Genomic DNA, 24,899 nt, shown 5'->3' with positions numbered 1-24,899 from the left:
TTAGTTGGGGCATTTTTGCATCTTCTAGGTAGTCTCGGGTCAGGGGACCCCGCACCCTATCTTTGGCACTATATGTTTCCTTAAAGTGTTCCTGGAATGTATTAACTATATCTTGTAATTTAGTTAGCTTATCCCCCTTGGAGTTCGTTATCATTGAGATAAACCTTTGGGAGGTTTGTGTTTTAGCCACTCTAGCTAATAGTTTTCCTGACTTATTCCCAAAGCGTTGGAAGTTCAGCCGTCGAAACATTAATTGCTTCGTGGCTTGTTCGTGGATAATTGAGTTGAGTGCTACCAGGGTTGCTGACATGGAATCCCTGTTGTCTGGAGTGGGGTGAGTTATGTATTTCCTCTTTGCTTTCCTATAGTCTGCTTCTAATCGCAAAATGCCCGCAGCTAATCGTTTTTTCCTAGCACTCTGAAACGCTATTACTTCCCCTCTCATAACCGCTTTGGACGCTTCCCAGAATAATATAGGCGAGTCGCATGTAGGGTGATTCGTGTCCTCATACAGTTTCCATTTCCCCATTAGGTGATCTAGAAATTGTTTGTCACTGTAAAGGTAAGCGGGGAATCTCCAGTGGTTGATTGTTTTCCCCCTCTCCCTTAGGTCGAGTTCTACCCATATCATACTATGGTCTGAAATTTCCATAGGGCCAATAACTGCCTGTTGAACTTTAAAGAACCAAGATTGTGATATGAGAATATAGTCGATTCTAGACCAGGATTGGTGGGCTTTTGACTGATGGGTATAGTCTTTTGTAGTAGGGTGGAGGGAGCGCCACGGGTCAGTTAAATGCAAATGTTTGCAGAGTGCTGATATCCCCTTCCCCTTGCCCACCCCTGGTACAGCCGCGGGTGATGACCTATCCAGGGACGGGTCCTGCACCTGATTGAAATCCCCCGCCCACACCCAGGGAGCATCAGTGTATTGCAGCCCTAGTGCTATTAAGGACTGGAAGAATCTTGGGTCATAGGAATTTGGAGCATATATCGCACACAAATAAAAGCTCTGACCTTGATAATTAACTCGAAGTAGCACTATACGTCCCTCTGTGTCTTTGTATATTAGGGTATTGGTGCAAGGTAACCCTTTACGTACTAGTATTGCAACCCCACTCTTCCTGTTGCCCGAGGAGGAGAAATGGCTCTCACCCACCCACTGTTGACAAAGTTTTCCATGTTCATTATCTGATAATTTTGTTTCTTGCAGACATGCAAAGTCTATATTATGTCGCTTTATCTGAGATAGGATCTTATATCTCTTCACTGGCGATGTGATGCCTGAAACATTCCATGACAAGATCTTTACTCCAGATTGATTAATGATTTTCTAGCTTTGGGGATACTATCAGTAGTATTTCCTGACTTACCCCCGGGGGCCCAGCCTCTCCCCAGGAGCATACCTGCTGTATTTGGAGACCAAGATTCAAATTAGCTCTCATGTAATCATAGGTACCAGTAATATCCTTTCCCTTTACCCCACTAATTATCTTTCCATTTGTTCCCTTTATTATATCGTCCCCCACCCCTATCCCTCCCCTTATCCTCATATCTACCCATTCTTCCCATTCCCCTTCTCCCAAGAGGTGCCCTGAAAGGACTTTTCCCATCAAGGCCTAGTCACAATGTGCTGAGTGCCCCGCTCCCCCCCAGACATATCATTTTACCTTTAACCTTAGGCAATTTGAGTTCTCAGATAGTGTCCTCAAATCTGGCATAGTGATCTTATCAAGTACAGAATCTGCTCACCACAGTTTTGGAGCAAGTTCATGTTGGTGTTGTAGGTGTTTGCAGCTCCTGGTTAATAAATTGTGTCGCTGATTGTTCTGAGGTGAAGGATATCCATTTTCCATCTTTCATGATTTTCAACGTCGCTGGGTACAGGAGCATAAACCGAGTATTTTTATTAATGAGTGAGGAGCAAATTGGGTGGAATTTTCGTCTCCTCTCCTGTACACTAGCTGAGTAGTCCTGGAATATTCTTATTTGGCTGTCCGCATATCTTAAATTTGTCTCTTTTCTGCCGGTATCCCTGTAGAATCTCTTCTTTATGGAGATAATTGAGAACTTTTATTATGACCACTCTGGGTCTAGACCCCGGTTGACCCGGTCTCCCCAGTCTGTGGGCCCGTTCAATGCAAAGATGGCCTCTGCTGTCTGATATGGCAAATTCTTTAGAGAGCCATGTTTCCAGCACTGTGCTTAAATTTTTGTCTGGTATGGTTTCAGGTAGGCCCACCAGTCTGAGGTTGCATCGCCTAGTTCTGTTCTCTAGATCGTCTAGCTTCTCTGCTTGGATTGTTAGTTGTTGCTTTAAGTTAGCTATATCCGGCTCATGTTGCTGCCATGTGTCCTCTAGGTCTGATACTCGTTTTTCAACCTCCGCCGTTTTGCTTGTTATTTCCGCCAAAGCGCCATCTATTTTCCCCAATCGGCTCTCTAATGCTGTAAAACGGGGTTCCAGTGCGGTTCCTACCGCTGTTACCAACTGTGCCAGCTGTCGGGCGGTAAATTCAGCCTCGCCTCGCGGGGATGCGGTCGCCATCTTGGAATCGCTGTTTGCCGCGAGCAGCTTTTCTTTTTCGCTTTTTGAGCTTTTCCTTGTGCTTCCGGGCGGCATAGGAACGAGATATTGTTCCATGCACCTTCCTCCGTTCGTTTACAAAGTCCGATCGGTTTTTGGGGGGTTTTCTTTCGGCGGTTTCGGTCGGGGGCGAGCGGGACACTCGGAGCAGCACAAAAACGCTGTTACTGCTTCCACCGCATCACGTGACCCTCACTATCAGCATATTTGTAAATGACTTATAGAATACTATCAGTTATATACATCGCTTGGTGCATGTAGGTGCACCCATTTACACCTGCCATTGACATAGCATAAATAATCATGCCTAAACTTAGATGCACCCAAGCAGGTTACACTAATTTTATATAACATTATCTTGGCTCACAAATGCCATTATAGAATTGGCATCAGCATAGGGCGGCCCCAAATTTGTATGTTGAGTAGCCAGTCAGTAGATGAGCTGCATTTTTCACTAATTGCAAAGCCTTAATAGAGGCAGCAGACAGACCATAATAAATGATATTCCAGTCATCTAAGGCTCACTGCCACAAAGCTTTCAGTCCTGAATTGCTGTGGGTTTCTTTATTCCCTTGTTACATTTTCTCTTTCATCTACACAATTTTTTGTGTTCATCTCATTTGGCTCCATTTACTATTTGCCGCAATATACTTTTTTTTCTTCTACTTTTTTCATTTTCATTTCTCCTCTTCATACCTCAGAAATAAATCAATTGTTCATTATTTACCAAATCTATTTATCCCTCTCTCTTGAGTCCTGATGCAGTCATTCTCAGTTCAGTATCTACCTGCTTGTTATTCTCCTGAGCTTTAGTCCTTGTTATTAGGCCAGTTAATGAACTGCAATAGTGGATATAGAAACAGTAAGAACATGCTGCAAGAACTATAAGAAGCCTGTAGCAGCACATTTTGCATTCGAATAATGCTTTTGCTTTTGAGAGAGAGAGAGAGAGAGAGAGCACACACAGTGAGGAAGATGGCAAAGATCCTCTGCCTCCTCCAACACCTAACTCCCTGACCCTCCTGGGGCTCACCCAGCAGTCTCCCTGAATGAGGCAGAAGAACTCCCCCTCTGCTTAAGCCCCATTGCTGCTCTGTGTTCAACTCTGGAATTCTGTTCCCTAGGACCTCAGGCACAAAGAATGTTATTCAAACTTTTAAAAAAATCTAAAAACATGGTTGTTCATCCAGGCTTTAGGTTACATATGATCCTTATTGGGATACTGTTGGCGAGGGTGGGTGTAAAAGGGGCGATCAAGGAAGACAAAGAAATGGCAGAAAAAACTAAATGAGTTCTTTGCTTCGGTCTTCACCAAGGAAGATTTGGGTGGGATACCGGTGCCGGACAGAGTATTCGAGGCTGATGAGTCTGAAAAACTTAATGAAATATCTGTAAACCTGGAAGAAGTAATGGAGCAATTCTGCAAACTGAAGAGTAGCAAATCTCCTGGACCAGATGGTATTCACCCCACGGTACTGATAGAACTAAAAAATGAGCTGGCAGAGCTACTGTTAGTGATTTGTAATTTATCCTTAAAATCGAGCGTGGTACCGGAAGATTGGAGGGTGGCCAATGTAACGCCGATATTTTAAAAAAAGTTCCAGAGGAGATCCGGGAAACTATAGACCGGTAAGTCTGACGTCGGTGCCGGGCAAAATGGTAGAGACTTTTATCAAGAACAAAATACAGAGCACATTCAAAAGCATGGACTAATGAGACAAAGTCAACATGGATTTAGCGAAGGGAAGTCTTGCCTCACCAGTCTGCTACATTTCTTTGAAGGAGTAAACAGACATGTGGACAAAGGTAAGCTGGTCGATATTGTGTATCTAGATTGTCAAAAGGCATTTGATAAAGTCCCTCATGAAAGACTACAGAAGAAACTATAGGGACATGGGATCGGAGATAGTGTCGTACTGTGGATTAAAAACTGGTTGAAAGATAGGAAACAGAGTAGGATTAAAAGGTTAATATTCGCAATGGAGAAGGGTAGTTAGTGGTATCTCTCAGAGGTTTGTGCTGGGACCTTTTTAACATATTCATAAATGACCTAGAGATGGGGGTAACTAGGGAGGTAATCAAAGTTGCTGTTGACACAAAGTTATTCAAAGTCATCAAATCGCGGGAAGATTGTGAAAAACTACAAGAGGACCTTACGAGACTGGGAGACTGGGCGTCTAAATGGCAGATGACGTTTAATGTGAACAGGTGCAGAGTGATACATGTGGGAAAGAGGAACCCAAACTATAGCTACATCATGCAAGGTTCAGCGTTAGGAGTCACGGACCAAGAAAGGGATCTAGGTGTCATCATTGATGATACGTTGAAATCTTCTGCTCAATGTGCTGCTGTGGCTAGGAAAGAAAATAGAATGTTGGGTATCATTAGGAAAGGGATTGAAAACAAAAATAAGGATATCATTCTGCCATTGTATCACTCCATGATGCAACCGCACCTCGAGTATTGTGTTCAGTTCTGGTCGCCGCACCTCAAAAAAGATATAGTGGAATTGGAAAAGGTGCAGAGAAGGGCGACAAAGATGATACAGGGGATGGGACGACTTCCCTATGAGGAAAGGCTGAAGAGACTGGAGCTCTTCAGCTTGGAGAAGAGGCGGCTGAGGGGAGATATGATAGAGGTCTATAAGATAATGAGTGGAATAGAACGGGTCGATGTGGAGCATCTGTTTACGCTTTCCAAAAATACTAGGACAAGGGGGCATGCGATGAAGATGCAGTGTGGTAAATTTAAAACGAATCTGAGGAAATCTTTCTTCACTCAACGTGAAATTGGACTCTGGAATTTTTTGCCGGAAACAGTGGTTAAGGCGGTTAACTTAGCGAACTTCAAAAAAGGGTTGTACGGCTTCCTGGAGGAAAAGGCCATAGAATGTTATTGAATGGACGTGGGAATCATCCACTCTTTCTGAGATGGGCAGGACGAATTGCTTGTTCTTTTGGATGCTGTCGGTGACAGGGTGCTGGGCTCAATGGACCCTTGGTCTGTCCCAGCATGGCGATGATTATGTACTTATGTCTGTTTCTTCTCTTCCTAGTTTGTACCATTTTTCTTTCTGGCTAATGTCTAATAGAAGATAAGTTGTTGTTCTACTCATACCCCTCCCTGTTGTATCTGTTATGTTTTGTTGTTGGATTTTTGTTTTTAATAACAACCTTGTTTATATATCCACTGTTTATACCTGCCTGTAATTCACTTTGATATATGTTTTTTGAACAGTGGAATGTCAAACAACTTGAAATAAAAATAAACAAAATGGTGACTGTGACCTCTTGTGGTAACCTCATGATACTACTGGTAGGGGTCAATGTGCCTTATAGAGAGTGTGGGGGAGAGGATTTTGATCAGGGGGTGGGGTTGGGTTGGGTGACTAATCTGTTTTATAATATGTATTTATTATTTTATTTATGTATTGCATTTGTATCCTACCTTTACCTAAAGCGGGTAACAGAAAAACATACAATTAATAAAAGCTCTAAAACATAACAAATACTCAGCAAGTAACAATTAATATATCAATCCATTTGGAATACATAGATTTACTTCAATATACTTCATTCTTCTAGAAAGACTTTTAAAAAATAATGAGTCTTCAAAAATCGTTTGAATTGCTGAATATTATCACATAATCTTAAATGTCCAGGCAAAGCATTCTATAGCAAGGGGCCAGCAATCGACACAGCTTGCAGCTTTGTATCCGCATAGTGATACATTGCTAGAGAAGGCAAATAAAGATGATTAGATCTTTCAGATCTTAACGGTCGACTTAGCTTGTACATTTTTAAGGCTTTACAAATTAATCAGGAACAATCTCATATGCATGCCGGTGTATCAACCCAAAAATCTTAAAAATAAATCTGAACTTAACAGGCAGCCAATATAATTTTTTCAGTACTGGAGTAATGTGTTCTGACCTAGACATTCCACTAATCAAACATGCTGCAGCATTCTGGACGACCTGCAAAGCCTGAATCCTAAATGTTGTTGAATCCAGCAGAAAATCAAGATGTGGTAAAAGGAGAACTTCTATTGCACCTTGATGAATTCTCTCCTTATATAGATACTAGTAAAAAAGGCCCGTTTCTGACACAAATGAAACGGGCGCTAGCAAGGTTTTCCTCGGAGTGTGTATGTTTGGGAGAGTGTATGTGAGAGTGACTGTGTGAGAGTCAGAGTGAAAGTGTGAGTGTGTGTGTGTGAGAGAGAGAGTGAGTCTGGGTGTGAGTGTGTTTGTGAGAGTGTGTGTGTGAGAATGAGAGTGTGTGCAAGTGTGTATGTGAGACACAGTGTGAGAGTGTGTGTGTGTGTGCGAGAGAGAGAGTGTGTGTGAGACACAGATTCTCTGTGAGAGTGAGTGTATGAGACCAAGCGAGTGTGTGAGTGACTGTGTGGCACATAGAGAGTGAATGTGATACATTGTGAGACAGAGTGTGTGAGAGTGAGAGTCAGAAAGACATTGTATATGAGAGAGAGAGTGTGAGCCTTGCCCTCCCAATCCATGCCCATCTGTCCCCTGCCCCCTCCATTCATCCTTTTCCAGCAATTCCCCTCTCTCCCTGAGCCCTGCCATCTCAATCCATGCCCATCCATGCTTCTCTGTCCCCTGCCCCCTCCATTCATCCTTTTCCAGCAATTCCCCTCTGTCCCTGAGCCCTGCCATCTCAATCCATGCCCATCCATGCTTCTCTGTCCCCTGCCCCCTCCATTCATCCTTTTCCAGCAATTTCCCTCTCTCCCTGAGCCCTGCCATCTCAATCCATGCCCATCCATGCTTCTCTGTCCCCTGCCCCCTCCATTCATCATTTTCCAGCAATTGCCCTCTCTCCCTGAGCCCTGCCATCTCAATCCATGCCCATCCATGCTTCTCTGCCCCCTGCCCCCTCCATTCATCCTTTTTACAGCAATTCCCCTCTCACCCTGAGCCCTGCCATCTCAATCCATGCCCATCCATGCTTCTCTGTCCCCTGCCCCCTCCATTCATCCTTTTTACAGCAATTCCCCTCTCACCCTGAGCCCTGCCATCTCAATCCATGCCCATCCATGCTTCTCTGTCCCCTGCCCCCTCCATTCATCCTTTTTACAGCAATTCCCCTCTCACCCTGAGCCCTGCCATCTCAATCCATGCCCATCCATGCTTCTCTGTCCCCTGCCCCCTCCATTCATCCTTTTCCATCAATTCCCCTCTCACCCTGAGCCCTGCCATCTCAATCCATGCCCATCCATGCTTCTCTGTCCCCTGCCCCCTCCATTCATCCTTTTCCATCAATTCCCCTCTCTCCCTTCCATGACCCCCCCTCGCATCCATGCTCTTCTGTCTCCCATGTCCCAGCATGTCCCGCCCCCTTCTTCCCCCCCCCTTCGCATCCTTGCTGTCGTTTCTCCTCTGCTCTCCCGCTCCCATTGTTCAACTGCCCACCCTCTTCTCTTCCCCCTACATCCCTTTTTTTTTTTTTTTAATTTACCTCCGTGGCGGCGGTTCCGGCAGCGCAGCGTCAGGGAAGGAGGCGGCGCTCCCGACGTCTAGCCTTCCCTTCGTTGTGTTCCGCCTTCTTCTGACGTCATCCTTGACGTTAGAAGAAGGCGGAACACAGCGAAGGGAAGGCTAGAGACGTCAGGAGCGCCGCCTCCTTCCCTGACGCTGCGTTTTGTTTTGGGTTTTTTTTTGCGCCGTCGACGTCATGACGTTTGCCCTGGACGTCATGACGTTTGACGCGAGGGCGGGGCAGAGACAGCTGGCAGCCTGGCTGGCTTCACACCACGAACGCCACGAACCCTTCAGGGAGTGTTTTAGTGACTTCAGAACGTTGTCCTCATTAGAACGTTCACGGTGCGTTTTATTATATTAGATACCTTCTCTACCACTATCAGGTTTATTTTCGAAAGTGATCGCCGGTGATCTTCCGACATAAATCGGGAGATGGCCGGCAATCTCTCAAAAGTGGCGAAATCGGTATAATCGAAAGCTGCTTTTTTGACACCATCGCCGCTTTCCTGTTGCTGAGCCAGTGAAAGTTCAAGGGGGCGTGTTGGCGGCGAAGGGAAGGCGGGACATGGGCGGGCATGGGCGTGGCTACCAGATGGCCGGCTTTTGCGGATAATGGAAAAAAAAAGCGGCGTTAATCAGTATTTCGCCGCTTTTACTTGGTCCTTTTATTTTCATGACCAAGCCTCAAAAAGGTGCCCCAACTCACCAGATGACCACCGGAGGGAATGGGGGATGACCTCCCCGTACTCCCCCAGTGGTCACAACCCCCTCCCACACAAAAACAATAAAAATACAAACCTTTTTTGCCAGCCTGTATGCCAGCCTCAAATGTCATACCCAGCTCCCTGACAGCAGTATGCAGGTCCCTGGAACAGTTTATGTTGGTTGCAGTGGACTTCAGGCAGGTGGACCCAGGCCCATCCCCCCACCTACCTGTTACACTTGTGGTGGTAAGTGTTGAGCCCTCTAACCCCCCCCCCCCCAAAACCCACTGTACCCACATGTAGGTGCCCCCCTTCACCCATAAGGGCTATGGTAGTGGTGTAGAGTTGTGGGGAGTGGGTTTGGGGGGGGGGGATTTGGGGGGCTCAGCACCCAAGGTAAGGGAGCTATGCACCTGGGAGGTATTTGTATATATTTTTTAATTTTTAGAAGTGCCCCCTAGGGTGCCCGGTTGCTGTCCTGGCATGTCAGGGGGACCAGTGCGCTACAAATGCTGGTTCCTCCCATGACCAAATGCCTTGGATGTTGCCGGGTTGGAGATCGCCGGCATTTTTTTCCATTATCGCTGAAAAACAAAACTGGCCATCTCAAACCCGGCGAACTCTGGCATTTGGCCAGGCTAAACCATATTATCAAAAAAAAAAAAGATGGCAGGCCACCTTTTCGATAATATGGTTCCGGCCAGCTGTAGCGCCGCCGCCAAAATAGATCGCCGGTGATCTATTTCGCCGGTGACGTTCGATTATGCCCCTCTATGTTATCCAAGTCTGTCAATGAGGCTGTCTCGTCCTATAATACTATTCTCTCCTCTGCTCTGCATACTCTCGCTCCTCCCATTCTCAGTTCTGTAAAACGTACCAAACCCCAGCCTTGGCTGACCTCTAGAATCCTCTGCCTACGTTCCTGTGCCTGCTCTGCCGAATGCCTTTGGTTGAAATCCCATGCCCATGCTAACTTCATACATTTCAAATTCTTGGTGACCTCCTTCCAGTCTGCTCTTTTACTTGCCAAACAGGACTATTACATCTAGTTGACAAATTCTCTTGGCTCAAACCCTCGCCATCTCTTTGCCACACTGAACTCTCTCCTCAAAATACCTTCACCTCCAACCCCCCTTCACTTTCCCCCCAGACTCTTGCTGAGTACTTTCATGATAAGGTTCACAAGATTAAACTTGAATTCTCAACCAGGTCACCTCCACCTCTCCTTCCCTTAGTCCATTCTCGCAACCCTCCTTCAACCCCTGCCTCCTTTTCTTCCTTTTCTGAAATCAATGAAAAGGAAACTACACGTCTTATTTCCTCCTTGAAACTAACTACCTGTTCCTCTGATCCTATTCCCACCCATCTACTTAACACTATCTCTCCTACTGTCATCCCATTTATATGTCTTATCCTCAATCTTTCACTGTCTACTGTGACTGTTCCTGATGCCTTCAAACATGCCGTAGTCACGCCACTCCTTAAAAAACCTTCATTGGACCCTACCTGTCGTTCCAACTATCGCCCCATCTCCCTCCTCCCTTTCCTATCCAAGATACTTGAACGTGCTGTTCACCGCCATTGCCTTGACTTTCTTTCATCTCAAACTATTTTTGATCCACTTCAATCTGGCTTTTGCCCCCTTCATTCAACTGAAACAGCGCTTGCTAAAATCTCCAATGACCTGTTCCTGGCCAGATCCAAAGGTCTCTATTCTATCCTCATCCTTCTCGATCTATCTACTCCTTTTGACACTATTGATCACAGCATACTCCTTGATACACTGTCCTCACTTGGATTTCAGGGCTCTGTTCTTTCCTGGTTTTCTTCTTATCTCTCCCAGCATACCTTTAGTGTATACTCTAGTGGATCCTCCTCTACTTCTATCCCACTGTCAGTTGGTGTACCTCAGGGATCTGTCCTGGGACCTCTTTTTTTCTCCATCTATACTTCTTCTCTTGGTACTCTGATCTCATCCCATGGTTTTCAGTATCATCTTTACGCTGATGACTCCCAGATCTACCTCTCCACACCAGAAATCTCAGCCGAAATCCAGACAAAGTCTGTCTGACATTTCTGACTGGATGTCTCAGCGCCAACTGAAACTAAACATGACCAAGACTGAGCTTCTTATCTTTCCCCCTAAACCAACCTCTCCTCCTCCCCCATTCTCTATTTCTGTGGATAACACTCTCATCCTTCCTGTCTCATCAGCTCATAACCTTGGGGTCATCTTTGACTCCTCCCTCTCCTTCTCTGCACATATTCAGCAGACTGCTAAAACCTGTCATTTCTTTCTCTATAATATCACCAAAATCCACCCTTTCCTTTCTGAGCACACTACCAGAACCCTCGTCCACACTCTTATCACCTCTCGCTTAGACTATTGCAAGTTGCTTCTCACAGGTCTCCCACTTAGCCATCTCTCTCCTCTTCAATCTGTTCAAAATTCTGCTGTATGACTAATATTCCGCCAGTGTCATTATGCTCATATTAGACCTCTCCTCAGGTCACTTCACTGGTTTCCTATCTGTTTCCGCATACAATTCAAACTCCTCTTATTGACTTATAAGTGCATTCACTTTGCAGCTCCTCAGTACCTCTCCACTCTCATCTCTCCCTACATTCCTCCCTGGGAACTCCATTCACTGGGTAAATCTCTCTTATCTGCACCCTTCTCCTTCACTGCTAACTCCAGACTCCGTTCCTTTTACCTTGCTGCACCATATGCCTGGAATAGACTTCCTGAGCTGGTACATTAAGTTCCATCTCTGGCTGTCTTCAAATCTAAGCTAAAAGCCCACCTTTTTTATGCTGCTTTTAACTCCTAACCCTTATTCACTTGTTCAGAACACTTATTTTATCATCCTCACCTTAATATTCCCTTATCTCTTGTTTGTCCTGTTTGTCTGTCCTAATTAGATTGTAAGCTCTGTCGAGCAGAGACTTTCTCTTCATGTTCAAGTGTACAGCACTGCGTACGTCTAGTAGTGCTTTAGAAATGATAAGTAGTAGTAGTAGTAGTAGTAAATGGTGGTTGCTATGGGTTCATTGATTTGGGAGATAATGGGCATACAGACAGACAGGGCAAATATGTAAGTGATTTCTTCTCAGGAAATAAACCTAAAAGAGAAGTAAAACAAAAAACACTCTATTGTATGAGAGAATTTATTATTCATTGGAAAGAGAAAGCAAGGACAGCACATAGGAGAAAGTGAAGTAGTCAGGAGAAAAAAAACAGAGATAGTGTGGAGGCAAGAGGCTTTAACGATGCAGAGAAAATGACTGAGCAAGGAGAGAATACCTTGAGGATAGAACTATGAGGATAAAGATTGAGTCCAAGGACATGAACATGGTTGATTATACACATAGAAAAAATTAGGATGTTATATGTGGGTCAACCCTAGAAACAAAAAACATGTAAATTTATCTCTTCTAAAATGTGATTTGATATAATGGATGAGTCTAATAAATAGACATATAAAACTAGGGATGAGCTGTCATTTTCAACAACATAGAAAGTGTCAACAACATGTCCTATGTTATTGCAAGTTATTACCATACAAAGTGATCAGAAAAAACACATTTCATGTTTTTTTGTCATTTGCCGAGAATAGTGCTCACTGTTTTGAAATAGTGTGCATTATACAAAAATAGTGAGCACTCAATCCTCATAGTGCAGGGGTTCTCGACCCAGAACTTGGGACATACCCAGCCAGTCAGGTTTCAGGGATATCTACAATGAATATGCATGAGGTAGATTTGCATCCACTAGAGGGGAAGATACGAGTTTCTTACTTAAGATTATACCCATAAAGAAAACAGCTCCTCTCTACTTCAGTCCTTCTATTGTCTGAATCTCTTGATGTGTGTGAATTCTCTTTCCTATCAAATAATGGACTTCCTTTCTAGTTTCTTATTTGTAATTTTTAAAACTGTACACTGCCTCAGTCTGCCATTTAGTGCAGGCAGTATAGTAAAAATCAATCAATCAATAAATAAGAGAGGGACGTCTAGCATTGCTTTGGCAGTGGCTCTACCTACCTTCCACGATTGTTGACAATCAATGTTTTTGTGGTCAGAGGGTCATCGCCTAGAGATGGTTCTCCGGGGGGAACTGAAGGTGAGATGCCAGCTCTAGCCCCCCTTGAACTCATTGTTTGCAAATCTATCTCATGCATATTCATTGCAGGTATCCTGAAAACCTGACTAGGTAGGTGTGTCCCAAGGACTGGGTTGAGAAACACGACAATAGTGGAACCACCGTGTACAGGTTAACCATTGTACATGTGCAAACTAGTACTCACATGCAAACTCGGGAAAAGAGTGCACTGTCTTTCTGAAATAGTGAACACTATTATCAGAAGCTGACAAAATGGCCAATCCCCCCCCCCCCCCCCCTCAAACCGAATAAAACTAAAATTCCCATACATGTGGAAATAGGAAGTTGCGTCAGCGGAGGGCGGGACAGATAGAGCTGAGAGAAGGCCCACATTTCTTTTACGTGCACGGCAGGCGCGAGGCGCTGCGCCTCGCCTCCCGATATTCTTTTTAAAGGTAGGGTGCTTAAAGGTAGGGTGCGGGAGGTGGTCGGGGGGGGGTGTCGATTCACCGAGGGGGGGGAGCTGGCAGGGAGCACCTCCCCTGAGCTGACACCCAGGGCGGACCGCCCCTCCCGCCCCCCCTTGCTACGCCACTGTGGAACCCGATATGTGGAGAGTGATAAGGAAAAAGTGGAAGTGCTAAACAAATATTTCTGTTCTGTGTTCACAGAGGGAAATTCTGGCAAAGGACTACAGTCATCTGCCAAGGGTATATATATGGGAATGGAATAGACATTGTGCTGTTCATGGAAGAAAGTGTTTATGAACAACTTGTAAAGCTGAAAGCAGACAAAGTAATGGGGCTGAATGGGATACACCCCAGAATATTGAGGGAACTCAGAGAAATCCTGGCGGGACCTCTTAAGGTTTTATTTAATAGATTCTTGGAAATGGGAGAGGTTCCACAGGGTTGGAGACAAGCAGATGTAGTTCCTATTCATAAAAGCAGAGGCAGAGTAGAAGTGGGAAACTACAGGACAGTAATCCTCACTTTGGTAGTTGAAAAACTGATGGAGACAATCCCTGATCCTCTTTTGTGCTGTTGTGGGGATTGCTGAGCCTCTTTTGTGGTTTGGTGTTTTGCTAGGGTATTTTTCCCACCTAGGGATTTGTAATAGTCCAGCTTCTTCTGTTTTCCCAGTAGGAAATGTATTAATGTCCTAGGGAAGTGTTTTCTAATTAGTGATCATGGTAAACTGTTAATGCTCATCTTAGCCCTTTTATTATTTTTAAATGGATTCCTTCAGAAATGTGTAAAGGATAACATTGATATTCAACATATCAAGTATCTATGTTGCTTGTCGATGTTACACCTTACAAACTTCTGCAGAAAGGCTTTTTTGACACAATGAAAAAAGTGTTGAGATGAACATTAACAGTACATCTGAGAGTCTGAGATCATCTTTGGGCAAAGTACTCTGATTTAATAGTACAAGTCATTCCTGTAACTGTTATGGAATCACAAAACTAATCCATCTGAAGATGTTATTCTGAAATGTAAGAAATTCCTTGCTGCCACTGTCAGCCATTTTGCCAACTCAAATACAGCATTTCTACATCTAGAGCCTATGTATTTCTAAGGTTCATACTGACATGGTATAGGGAAAATATTGGAGTACTGGGGAAGAGGGAGTGCTGGTTAAAGAAGGAGGGAGGGAGGAAGAGAGGGCAGAGCTTTGGAGAGGGAGAATGAGAGAACAGGCTGCAGTATTGAGGTGAAGGGGAAAGTGACAGTGTGCATTGCTCTTGATTGTTCATGGGGATATGAGTGAGGGCACCATGAGACACATTTCCTTTGGTGCTGATTCATTTCAGTAAAAAAAAAAATCTTCACTGTCCAATAAACTGGGTTCCTATCTAGTCTATTTTTTGAGATATCCACACTATGCTGCCCCCCCCCAACATGGAACAGTCAAACTATGCCTATGCTTCTCCATCACCTCTCTCCCTCTGTCTCTCCCCCCTCTCTCTGACACACACAAACACCAAACACACACACTCTCTGTCTCTCCACACACACTCACACTCTCTCTCTTCCCTTCTCTCACACACACTCACACAATCTTCCTGTCTCTCTCACACACACATACACATATGGAAACGCACACACATACTCTCTCTCACACATGCTCACACGCACACACGGTCTCTCGCTCTCCCTCTCTCATACACACTCACATGCATACTCTCTTTCACACACACACACACACACTCACTCTCTCTCTTTCCCCCTCACACACACTCACTCTCTTTCATCCTCTCTCCCTATAAGCTCTTCACCTCACTCCATTTCTTACCCCTCCATCATCCCAATTTTCCTTTCTTCCTCTACTTTCTCCAACCCCCCCCCCCCCCCACCACCACCACCAACGAGAAAGAGCATAGCTACTTCTATGACTCCACTGTAGTTTGCAGTAATGCTACACATAGACCTGCCAGTCTTCAGCATTAAACAGGAGACTGCTGCATTAGAGGACCATCTCCTGCCCAAAATTATAAATCTCCCACAGAACATGGGAGACTCAGAAGTCAATGCTCCTGTCTTTTCTTTGCCTGCATCCAACCACAAGCGACTTCAGATCTCACAGCCAACGCTTCCCACGGCAGGATTACAAAGCAAAAAGTGTCAGCTGCAAAATTGGAGTGTCTTCAGACTGTAGTGTGGCAAAGAAGGGTTACAGAGGGGGTGAGGCATGGCCTGGATTGGGAGGTGGTGCCATAATCTTCTCTTTAAAAAATGCTTTCCTTTAGCATCTCTCCGTACAGGTTGTGCTATACCTAGACCTAGCCCCTCCTACCTCATTGCCCCCCCCCCCCCCCCCACCAACCCCATATGTTGGCTATTGTGACTGTGCAGGGATGAGAACTATATCTTTCTTGTTAAAATCCAATTCTGAAGAAGTTTTCTTTTTACCTTTTTTATGGCTATTGCAAAGTTAGAAAATGGGGTCCATTATCCATTTCTAGCCTTACTTATTCTTTATTGCTTATAGTACTCAGCATGTTGGAATTTTGTAGGATGAAAACTTATGCTGACAATGCAAGCACCTGGCTGTCCTAGACACTGTGCACATTCATCAAAATAAATCTGATGAATAAGACCCTTAAACTGCTGAATTTTCAAACTCTCTGTTGTGCCTCTTCCTTTCATGTGAAATCAAATACGTGCAGGTGACTCTGTTGCATTCAGGAAGTAATTTCTCTGAGGATCCATCATCACCCTCAAAATTCTTCTTCCTACATGTTACTCTTGCTTCATTTCGCTGCAAGAAACTTTTTTTTTGCCTGTCATTTATAATGTATTTCATCTGTTTTTATTTATTCAGCCTTTCCACTATGTAGTTCTTAAAAAAAATGTAGAAAGCATGGAAAGAAGTAGCCTAGTGATTTGACAGTTCCAGCAACACTTACATTACTTATTCTTAAAATATGACCCCTCTTCTGCAAGGCATGATTGTATATCATTTTATTCATTTTTTGAAAAGTTATATTTATCAGTTTCCAAATTAAATCAAGACAGTCATACACCTTGATTCTAAAAATATAAGTATACCAGAAGCAGGGGGAGGGCAACACTGAAAAATTACCTTCACAAAAGAGACTGGGTGTAAAGTGCTGTGTGTATCCCTCTTCCTTCGTAAAAAAAATAAAAAATGTTGAAAGACAACATTTTGAACTTGGGAGCCTAAGGGGCAGGAGGACTGGGGATCACTCCTACCCCCCCCCCCCCCCCCCACACTGCTAGATATCAAGAATTGTGCTAGTAGGACCAGGAGTGACTCTGTTGCAGGAATGGCAGTATCTTTAGGGGGTTGGGGGTCATTGCTGAAGGGGAAAGTGGGGTCCTGAGGATGTTCTGGGGGTGAGAGATTTTTACTAGGAGATTAAGAGAGTCCAGGAAGATAGAGATCTTTACCGGGAGGGGAGGATGGATCCTCAGGATGGGGTCTTTGCAGGGGGAGGATTGGGGGGGTTCAGGGTTTTCTTTCTGGGTAAAGGGGGCCACACAGCAAACATTGTATCTAGTGCCACTTTAAGATAGTCCTCAGGAGCATTGGGCCATGTGTTAGTGGCCCAATGTTCTCAGGAAGGAAAAGCAGTGGCAGGTTAATGAGTCCCATGGTAAATTAAGCTGTGGTAAAATGTGGTATTTTGAATACTGGGCCCTATATTAATAGTGTCACTGAATACTGATAAATAGGGTGCTTAATTATATAGTAGCTGTCGCTGTATAGGTAAATGCTTTTGAATGTCAGGCTGAATATTAATAATTAATATGTATGCTTGTTTAGGGACTCTTTTACCAAACAGTGGTAACAAGTGGCCATAACGCACCCTTATACAGGTCTTTACTGTGCGCTAAGACCATTTTTACTGTTGGGGGTAATATGCAGAATTTCTTGTTTTTTTTATTAATGGCTTGCGGTAATTTTGCATTAAAACAAATTAGCACATACTGCCACCCATTTTGTAGCCATTAGCACAGTATTCACGTGCTAATCGGTTAGTGTGCGGCAATGTAGCTGCGCTAACCTAGTAGCAGAGAACACGTCCACTCTCTGCCTCCAGACACGGTCCCACCGCAAAAAAGAATACATTTTATTTTTTAGTGCATGGGTAGGATGTGCACATCTAGAAATTACCAAACGATGCCTCAGCGCACCCCTGCAGTATGCCATTTTTTGCTATGGTAAGCATGTGTTAGTGCTTACTGAAGCTTTTTAAAAGGGCCCCTTAATGAGAATAATGTGATGAAAAATTCATGGAGACCAATATTCCCAGAAAAAGAAAAAGCTAAGGAATAAATACTGAAAGGGATTTAAGCTTGTAGGAGAGGCTCCTGTCCACTTAAACCCTCCTCAACAGGCCGCCCTTAGATATTTATTGGCACTTAACCACACAGTGTTGCTGAATATTCCCTCTCACCACCATACTGTGCAGTTAGTGGTAAGGTGGTCTGTGGAACTGAGGAGGAGACGGTAGTTATATAGGGTTATATTCACTGCCAGCACTCATATGGATAACTTCCTGGAGGCCTTGTCCTAACCAAATGTGGATGAAAAGATGATGACAGTGTCAGAACGGGTTGATATCTGGAATGCATGCTTAGCAATGGAATTAGAAAAAAAACTGTCCCTCTAAAGAAGGTGCTGTGCTCTACAAACAAATGTTCCCCGTGGTTCTCCCAGAACTACGGGCCCATAAGCATCAAGGACATCAACTTGAAAGAAAATGGTGAAAATCTCACCTAGATGAAAGCAGGCTCAACTGTTAGAAACACATGACAATATATCACCAGGCTTTAACAATAGCCAAAAAAAGACAACACATTATTTCTCTCCACACATAGAACAAGCTACAAATTCAACCAAGTAACTATTTAAAATAGTAAACAGCCTACTGAAAACCCCACAACAGAACCAGCCTTCCCAATCACAACTAACCAGCAATGATTTTGCCACAGAGAATCCCATCAAAGCTCCCACCAGCTATTGAAGAGAACACTCCCTCTTCCTCACCATGCACAGCCATCTGGGATTCATTCAACCAGGTCACAGAGAAAGCTTTTGAAAAACATCTTGAAAGGTCTACGGCCTACCAGGAGCATAGCTACATGGAGCCACGGGGGCATGAGCCCCTGTAGATTTGGCCCTGCCCCCCCCCCCCCCCCACTGCCAACCCTCCCCTGCCGCTGTCAGGTACCTTTGCTGGTGGTGGTCCCCAACCCCCACCAGCCGAAGTCCTCTTCTCCGGTGCAGCTACGTTGCTGATCTGCAAGGGCAGGCTTCTGTTTCTGTGAGTCAGACTCACAGAAACAGAAGCCTGCCCTTGCAGATCAGCAATGCAGCCGCGCCGGAGAAGAGGACTTCAGCTGGCGGGGGAGGGTTGGCGGCAGCGGGAAGAGGGAGTTGAAAGGGTTGGCACCAGGGGGGGGGTCAAAATGGCGGGGGGGGTTAAATTGTGGGGGGGGGGGGGTCGGCAGCACTGGGGAGGACTAAAATGTGCCCCCTCACCTCGGGCTCTGAACCCCCCTCCTGCCGAAGTCTGGCTACGCTCCTGCGGCCTACAACCTGCCCTCTTGATCCCTGCCCAGCAAAGATAGTACAATGAGTGAGCACAAGCCTCATTGAAGGGACCACTAAAATTGTTAATACCTCTCTTGTGGAAAGGCTGTTACCAAAATTGTATGTTTTATGTTAAACTGTACCTGCTGTACACCACCTTGGGTGAATCTCTTTATAATAAATCTCAATAAATAAATAACCAGGCAGATAGAACCGCACAAAAGGCATTCCCATCTTTGCCTGGTTAGCTACGCAAGTTCCAGCAGTGAAATCTGCTTGTACCCGCATAACATGTCCCCAGAATTGAATATTTCAATATTCAAGTTATATTCAGCACATGGCAGTCAATGTCATTAAAATTGCTGACTGCCAAGGGCTGAATATCCAGTGGTGGTATGGTGGGTAGGGTGAGCTCTTATATTAGGGGTCCTTTTCCCAAGCTGCAGTAAAAGGGGCCCTGCGGTGGCGTCGGTGCATGGACTTGCCATATGTTGAGGCCCCTTTTACCACAGCGTTTTTTTAAAGGAAATGGCTGGCAGGGGGAGCCCTTACCACATCCTATTTAGGAGGCGGTAAGGAATCCCGTGCTAACCCGGCGGTAACCAAGCCCCTGGCGGTAAAAATAAAAAATATTTCCGGTCACAACAGAAATGGCATATGCTGGGGTGGCACTATTTACAGCTCCCATGGCGGTAGTACTGGGTTGGCACACGCCAATGCCGCTATAGCTCTACCGTGGTGTTATAAAAGGGCCCCTTAGGAATCTAAGATTTAAGCTGAAAATGCTTCTTAATTTTGGAGCTTAAAAGTTATAATTATAAATTTAGGCCTGCTATTCATTTGCCTAAATTAATTAGTCTAGTTTATGAACCTAGTGTTGAAAACTTGCTAAGCTTGTGACATATTTTCCTTGCCCTAAATCCACTCCTGTTGCAGAGGCGTAGCCAGGTTTCATCTCAGGGGGAGCAGACTTTTATAAAATAGGCGCCAGTTGGTGTCAGCCAGACAGTAGTGTCTGTGTTGTTGCTCAGGGGCTGTAGCAGGCACTGATTAATACAGGCTGTGTCTGTTGCGTCCTGCCTACAAGGAAACAATAAGTTACATCAGTAGGCGGGACGCAGAAGAGGTCCCTGGACTGGCCAGAGCAGGCAACCTGTCTACTTAACTTCAAATAAAAATATTCAAATCATGACCATCACCTCAGGAATAGCACACCCAGTCCTTCCACTGCTAGACACCTTGTTTAAATCAAGATGGGCTTTTCTTTGTGTGGTGACTCTACAGGATGTGAAGAACACTAGTCTTGAACATTTTTATTTTGGGTGACAAGGGCCACCAAAGGTGGCCCTTGCCCCAGAGCCTCAAATAGGACTAGACACTTTGGGCCCTGTTTACTAAGCAGCATTATCATTTTTAACACACGTTAACCGCGATTCCCTTGTAAGTGTTTTATTTCCTTATTACTTATTTGTTTGAACCTAAGAAATTATAAGAGTGTGGAAACAGATGAAGAATCCTCTGCAGCAACTTCCTTCAGTTACCACTGTACCAGCTGCAATAACCGATTAACCTTCCTCCCTCAGAAAATGTGAAGTGTAAGATTAACCATTTTGAGTTTTTCTTATTTTCTTTAAGATTGTTTTCCTGATCTTGGATCTTCCAATCGTGGACAATTATGTAAATATATATTGTTGAGAGAAAATGTTTTCCTTTTTATATTAATTTCTGTATTTCCTTACATTTATGTGATAATGTGAATGTAATTAAGTAAAATGATAAAAAAAAACATGTATGAGCCTACAATATCCCTATAGGCGCCTACATGGCTAGCAAGCGCACTAAGTGTAGGTGCTCTAAAAACACTAACACACCTTAGTAAACAGGCCCCTTTGTGAAATAACACAAACCTCTGCAAAAAGACACCCAAAACCTATACTGAAAACTTACCACATCATAACAGCCCTAACCCACTTATGAAAAGACGGTGATATAAATATTACAGTGGGACCTAGAGAAGTGCTTCCCTAGGTGGTCCTGAAGTACCCCCTTGCCATTCAGGTTTTCAGGCTATCCACAATGAATCTGCATGAAAAAGATTTGCATTTAATGGAGGCAGTATATGCAAATCAATGTCATGCATATTTATTGTGGATATCCTGAAAACCAACTTGGGAAACACTGCCCTGTAACACCAAACTTACCCCTCACTGAGTCCAGCACTGCTTTCTGATTCCCCTCTTTCCCCCTCCCCGAGTCCAGCACCACTGTTTCCCCTCTCTCCTTCCATCCCCCCCCCCCCGGGTCCAGCACCGTTTTCTGTGTCATCCCCCCTCCCCCCCCCCCCCCCCCCCCGGGGACCATCAAACCTGCTTCATTCAACAGCTCCTGTAGTGACAGCACTCCCAGAGCTGGCGCCAGATTCCTTCCCTCTACCATGTCTCGAGACTCGCTTCTCCAGCTCAGATACTTCCTGTTTGCACGAGGGCGGGACTCGTGACACAAGCAGAAGGATCCGTCGCCGGGCCCGGGCTCAATCAAGCAGTTTGTTGTTGCTGCTGCAGCGATTGAGTGTTGGGCTTGGAGACTCTGGAGAGGGAAGCGTGTTGTGTTGTGGAATGGTGGGGTGGGAAGGGAAGGGAGAGGAGAAACCGCAAATTAAAAAAAAAAATGTGCCAGCCCCGCCAGTTCAAAATTGCATAGGCATCATTTTTTTTTTAATCTGTTTGAGGGAGCGACCGGTCCCCCTGCGCCCCACCTAGCTACACCACTGTCCTGTTGCCACCCACTTTTCATGCTCCTAAATTTAGGACCAATTTAGGAACAGAACGATCAAAATAAGGAGCATAAATCTTTTAAATATTGGGCTCATGGTCTGAAGCACATGGCCAGTTTTTAACAATTCAGTTTAGATCTGGAAATGCCTCAGTAGTTAGTGAAATTTGTTTCACCATCACAAATAGCTAGAGGTTTAAATGTACGATGAGCTTGCGATTCCTCTGGATCCTTAATTAAATGGTCTCAATCCAAACAAGAAATAAAAATTATCATAATGCAATAAACATATTGCTTTAAAATATAAGGTGCATTTAATATGACTTGCATTTTAATGTCTATAAAGGTTGAAAACTGCCTCCATTGTTTAGTAATTAGACTCCCAATTACCTATGCAAGATCAAGTGTTGTCAGTTGTTAGAACTGTTTTTTTCTCAGCTTCACCTTTTAAGTAGGTTGAAACCCCTGTTATCACAGTATGATTTTAGGTCTGTTGTACAAAGCACGGTGCTCTCTCGAATTGATTATTGAAGTTCTGTATATATGGGTATTGCAAAATCTAGGATACAGGCACTGCAAATGTTTCAGAATGCTAAGGCTTGATTGTTGAGTGGTATGTTTCGTTTTCAACATGTAACACCTGTGCTTCGTTCTTTGCATTGATTACCTATCAAATTTAGAGAATTATACAAAATTACATGCTTAATTCATCATGTATTATATGCAGTTTCTGTTCCTTGGCATTTGAAAGAATCCACTGTTGTGTATCGTCCATTAAGGGCCTTGAGGTCAGATCATGCGATGCTGCTAGTAACTGGAGATTTGCATTCTGCAAAATATGTTTGTACTTGGAATCAATGTTCTCCTCACTCACTGGTCCGCAGTTTTGCAATACATTACCTAGAGTTATTAGGTTGTGTGGTAGTATGACATCTTTTCATAAATTACTGAAGACACATCTGTGTCTGCAGGCATGGAGCCAATGTGTTAAAGTTTTGTACATTGCTTAAGTAATACAGTTTTTATTTTATTTATTTACTGAGATCACCTTTGTATGTTTTAGTATGAGGTCAATTTGTTATGTTTTTGTTTTGTATTGATTTGATTATTATTTGTTTAAATTGGATTATGTATGTGCTCTGTAATCAGCTTAGTTGTAGGCGGACTATAATCTTCCTTAATATGTGCATTTTTCATCTTGTTATTTACAGTATGTGCTATGAATTGTAGTTTAGAAAATATGTGTAGCTTGCATTGGTTGCAAAACTGTCACAAGAATGGCATGCTCTTTCCTGGGTCACTTGAACATTGTCTTGCCATCCGGGAACAAAATGTCTCTCACCATTTACTGAAATGCTTTTCACAGTTCATGCTTTACGTAAGTTCGTGTCTTTTCTTGTGCAGACACTGCAGATGGGCATTAAGCACTTCTCAGGGCTATTTGTGATGCTGTGCACTGGAATTGGTTTATCCATTCTCACTATAATTGGAGAACATATAGTACACAGGTTGATCCTACCCAGAATCAAAAAGAAATCTAAGTTGAAATACTGGTTGCATACGAGTCAGGTATGTATTCATAAGATTTAGTACCTTTATGAATGTGAGCATTCCTATTGTGAATTCAGTCAACCTCCAGGGCAAAGTCAGAAGAGCAAAAAAATGTATTTTGGCGTATATAGGCGTAAATAATGAAATGTAGTACTGGAAACTTTATTGGACAGGCTGACTTCTGTACATGTGGTATATACGCTGTAAAAGAAGGAAAGAATGGGCAGTTATTTATCTGGATAGTATCTACTGAATATCCTTACAGATCCCCTCAGCTCTATCCAGATAGTGCTGATGTGGAGCATGGGCAGAGTGAGGGCAGTCCTAAAACTTATCCAGATAGAGGCATTATCCATATATTCAGGGCAAGCCAATATCTGGATAGTAGCACTCAATATCTAGATAATTTTTGACTGTTCTTGTCAGCATTTTAAAAACGCTGACTGTAGTGGCTAAATATTGACCTATAAATGAATAAATATTAACCTCCTGTTTACTAAGCTGCGTGGCAACGCTGGCACAGCCCATTCAAAGTGAATGGGCTGTGTCGGCATTAGTGTATCGGCAACCGGTAGCGCAGCTTAGTAAACAGGGGGGTGGGGGTAAGTATGTAGGAATAGATTAGTTTACATGAAATTATTATTCAGTTAACAGATTTTTAGTGACAGAGGTATTTTGCAATTGTACCGTAAATGTGTGCGACTCCATGAAAACAATTTATATTTAGTGGAGTATTATCCGCCACCCTCTGATTCAAGTTCAGCATTACCATTGCACAGAATAATGACATCTAAAGACCACATGGCTTATCCGTTCTTCCCATCCATACCGCAGTTGACTTTGAATGATTGTTTCCTGTTTGTTTGGTTGGTTATCCTTTTTGTATTGCCATCCTTTTACCTGTTTGTTTTTAGTACAATTGTAATTGTGTAAATGCGATATACAAAATTTTAAGAAACATAAACGTACCAACTACTATTCTCTACTATCCATTTCTCCCCCTTAGAGATCTTCTGTGCGTCCCATGTTTTCTTGAATTCAACTACAGTCTAAGTTCAAGGGGGCGTGTCAGTGGCATAGCGAAGGTGGGACATGAGCGAGCATGGGCATGGCTACCAAATGGCTGGCTTTCGCGGATAATGGAAAAAAAAAAGCAGTGTTAATCAGTATTTCGCCGGGTTTACTTGATCCTTTTATTTTCATGACCAAGCCTGAAAAAGGTGCCCCAACTGACCAGGTGACCACTGGAGGGAATAGGGGATGACCTCCCTGTAGTCCCCCAGTGGTCACCAACCCCCTCCCACACTAAAAAAAAATAAAAATAAAAACCTTTTTTTACCAGCCTGTATGCCAGCCTCAAATGTCATACCCAGCTCCATGACAGCAGTATGCAAGTCCCTGGAGGAGTTTTTAATGGGTGCAGTGCATTTCAGGCAGGCAGACCCAGGTCCACCCCCCCTCCCTACCTGTTACACTTGTGGTAGTAAGTGTTGAGCCCTCCAACCCCCCCCCCAAAACCCACTGTACCCACATGTAGGTGCCCCCCTTCACCCATAAGGGCTATGGTAATGGTGTAGAGTTGTGGGGAGTGGGTTTGGGGGGGATTTGGGGGGC

At 44.1% G+C, this 24,899-nt stretch overlaps 1 protein-coding gene across 1 annotated transcript in view; it reads left to right on the top strand.

Annotated features, from left to right (window-relative positions):
- GRIN3A (glutamate ionotropic receptor NMDA type subunit 3A) overlaps positions 1 to 24,899 on the top strand; it is a 369,769-nt gene that overhangs the window by 333,334 nt on the left and 11,536 nt on the right. Inside the window, exon 8 of the mRNA XM_030194309.1 lies at positions 23,139 to 23,303. Coding sequence (XP_030050169.1) covers positions 23,139 to 23,303 — 165 coding nt within the window. The remainder of the gene's footprint in view (positions 1 to 23,138; positions 23,304 to 24,899) is intronic.

Source organism: Microcaecilia unicolor, chromosome 2 (assembly GCF_901765095.1).
Source record: "Microcaecilia unicolor chromosome 2, aMicUni1.1, whole genome shotgun sequence".
In the NCBI taxonomy this organism is placed as follows: domain Eukaryota; kingdom Metazoa; phylum Chordata; class Amphibia; order Gymnophiona; family Siphonopidae; genus Microcaecilia; species Microcaecilia unicolor.
Note: the sequence above shows the minus strand (reverse complement) of the source record. Positions and strands in the feature narration are given on the sequence as shown.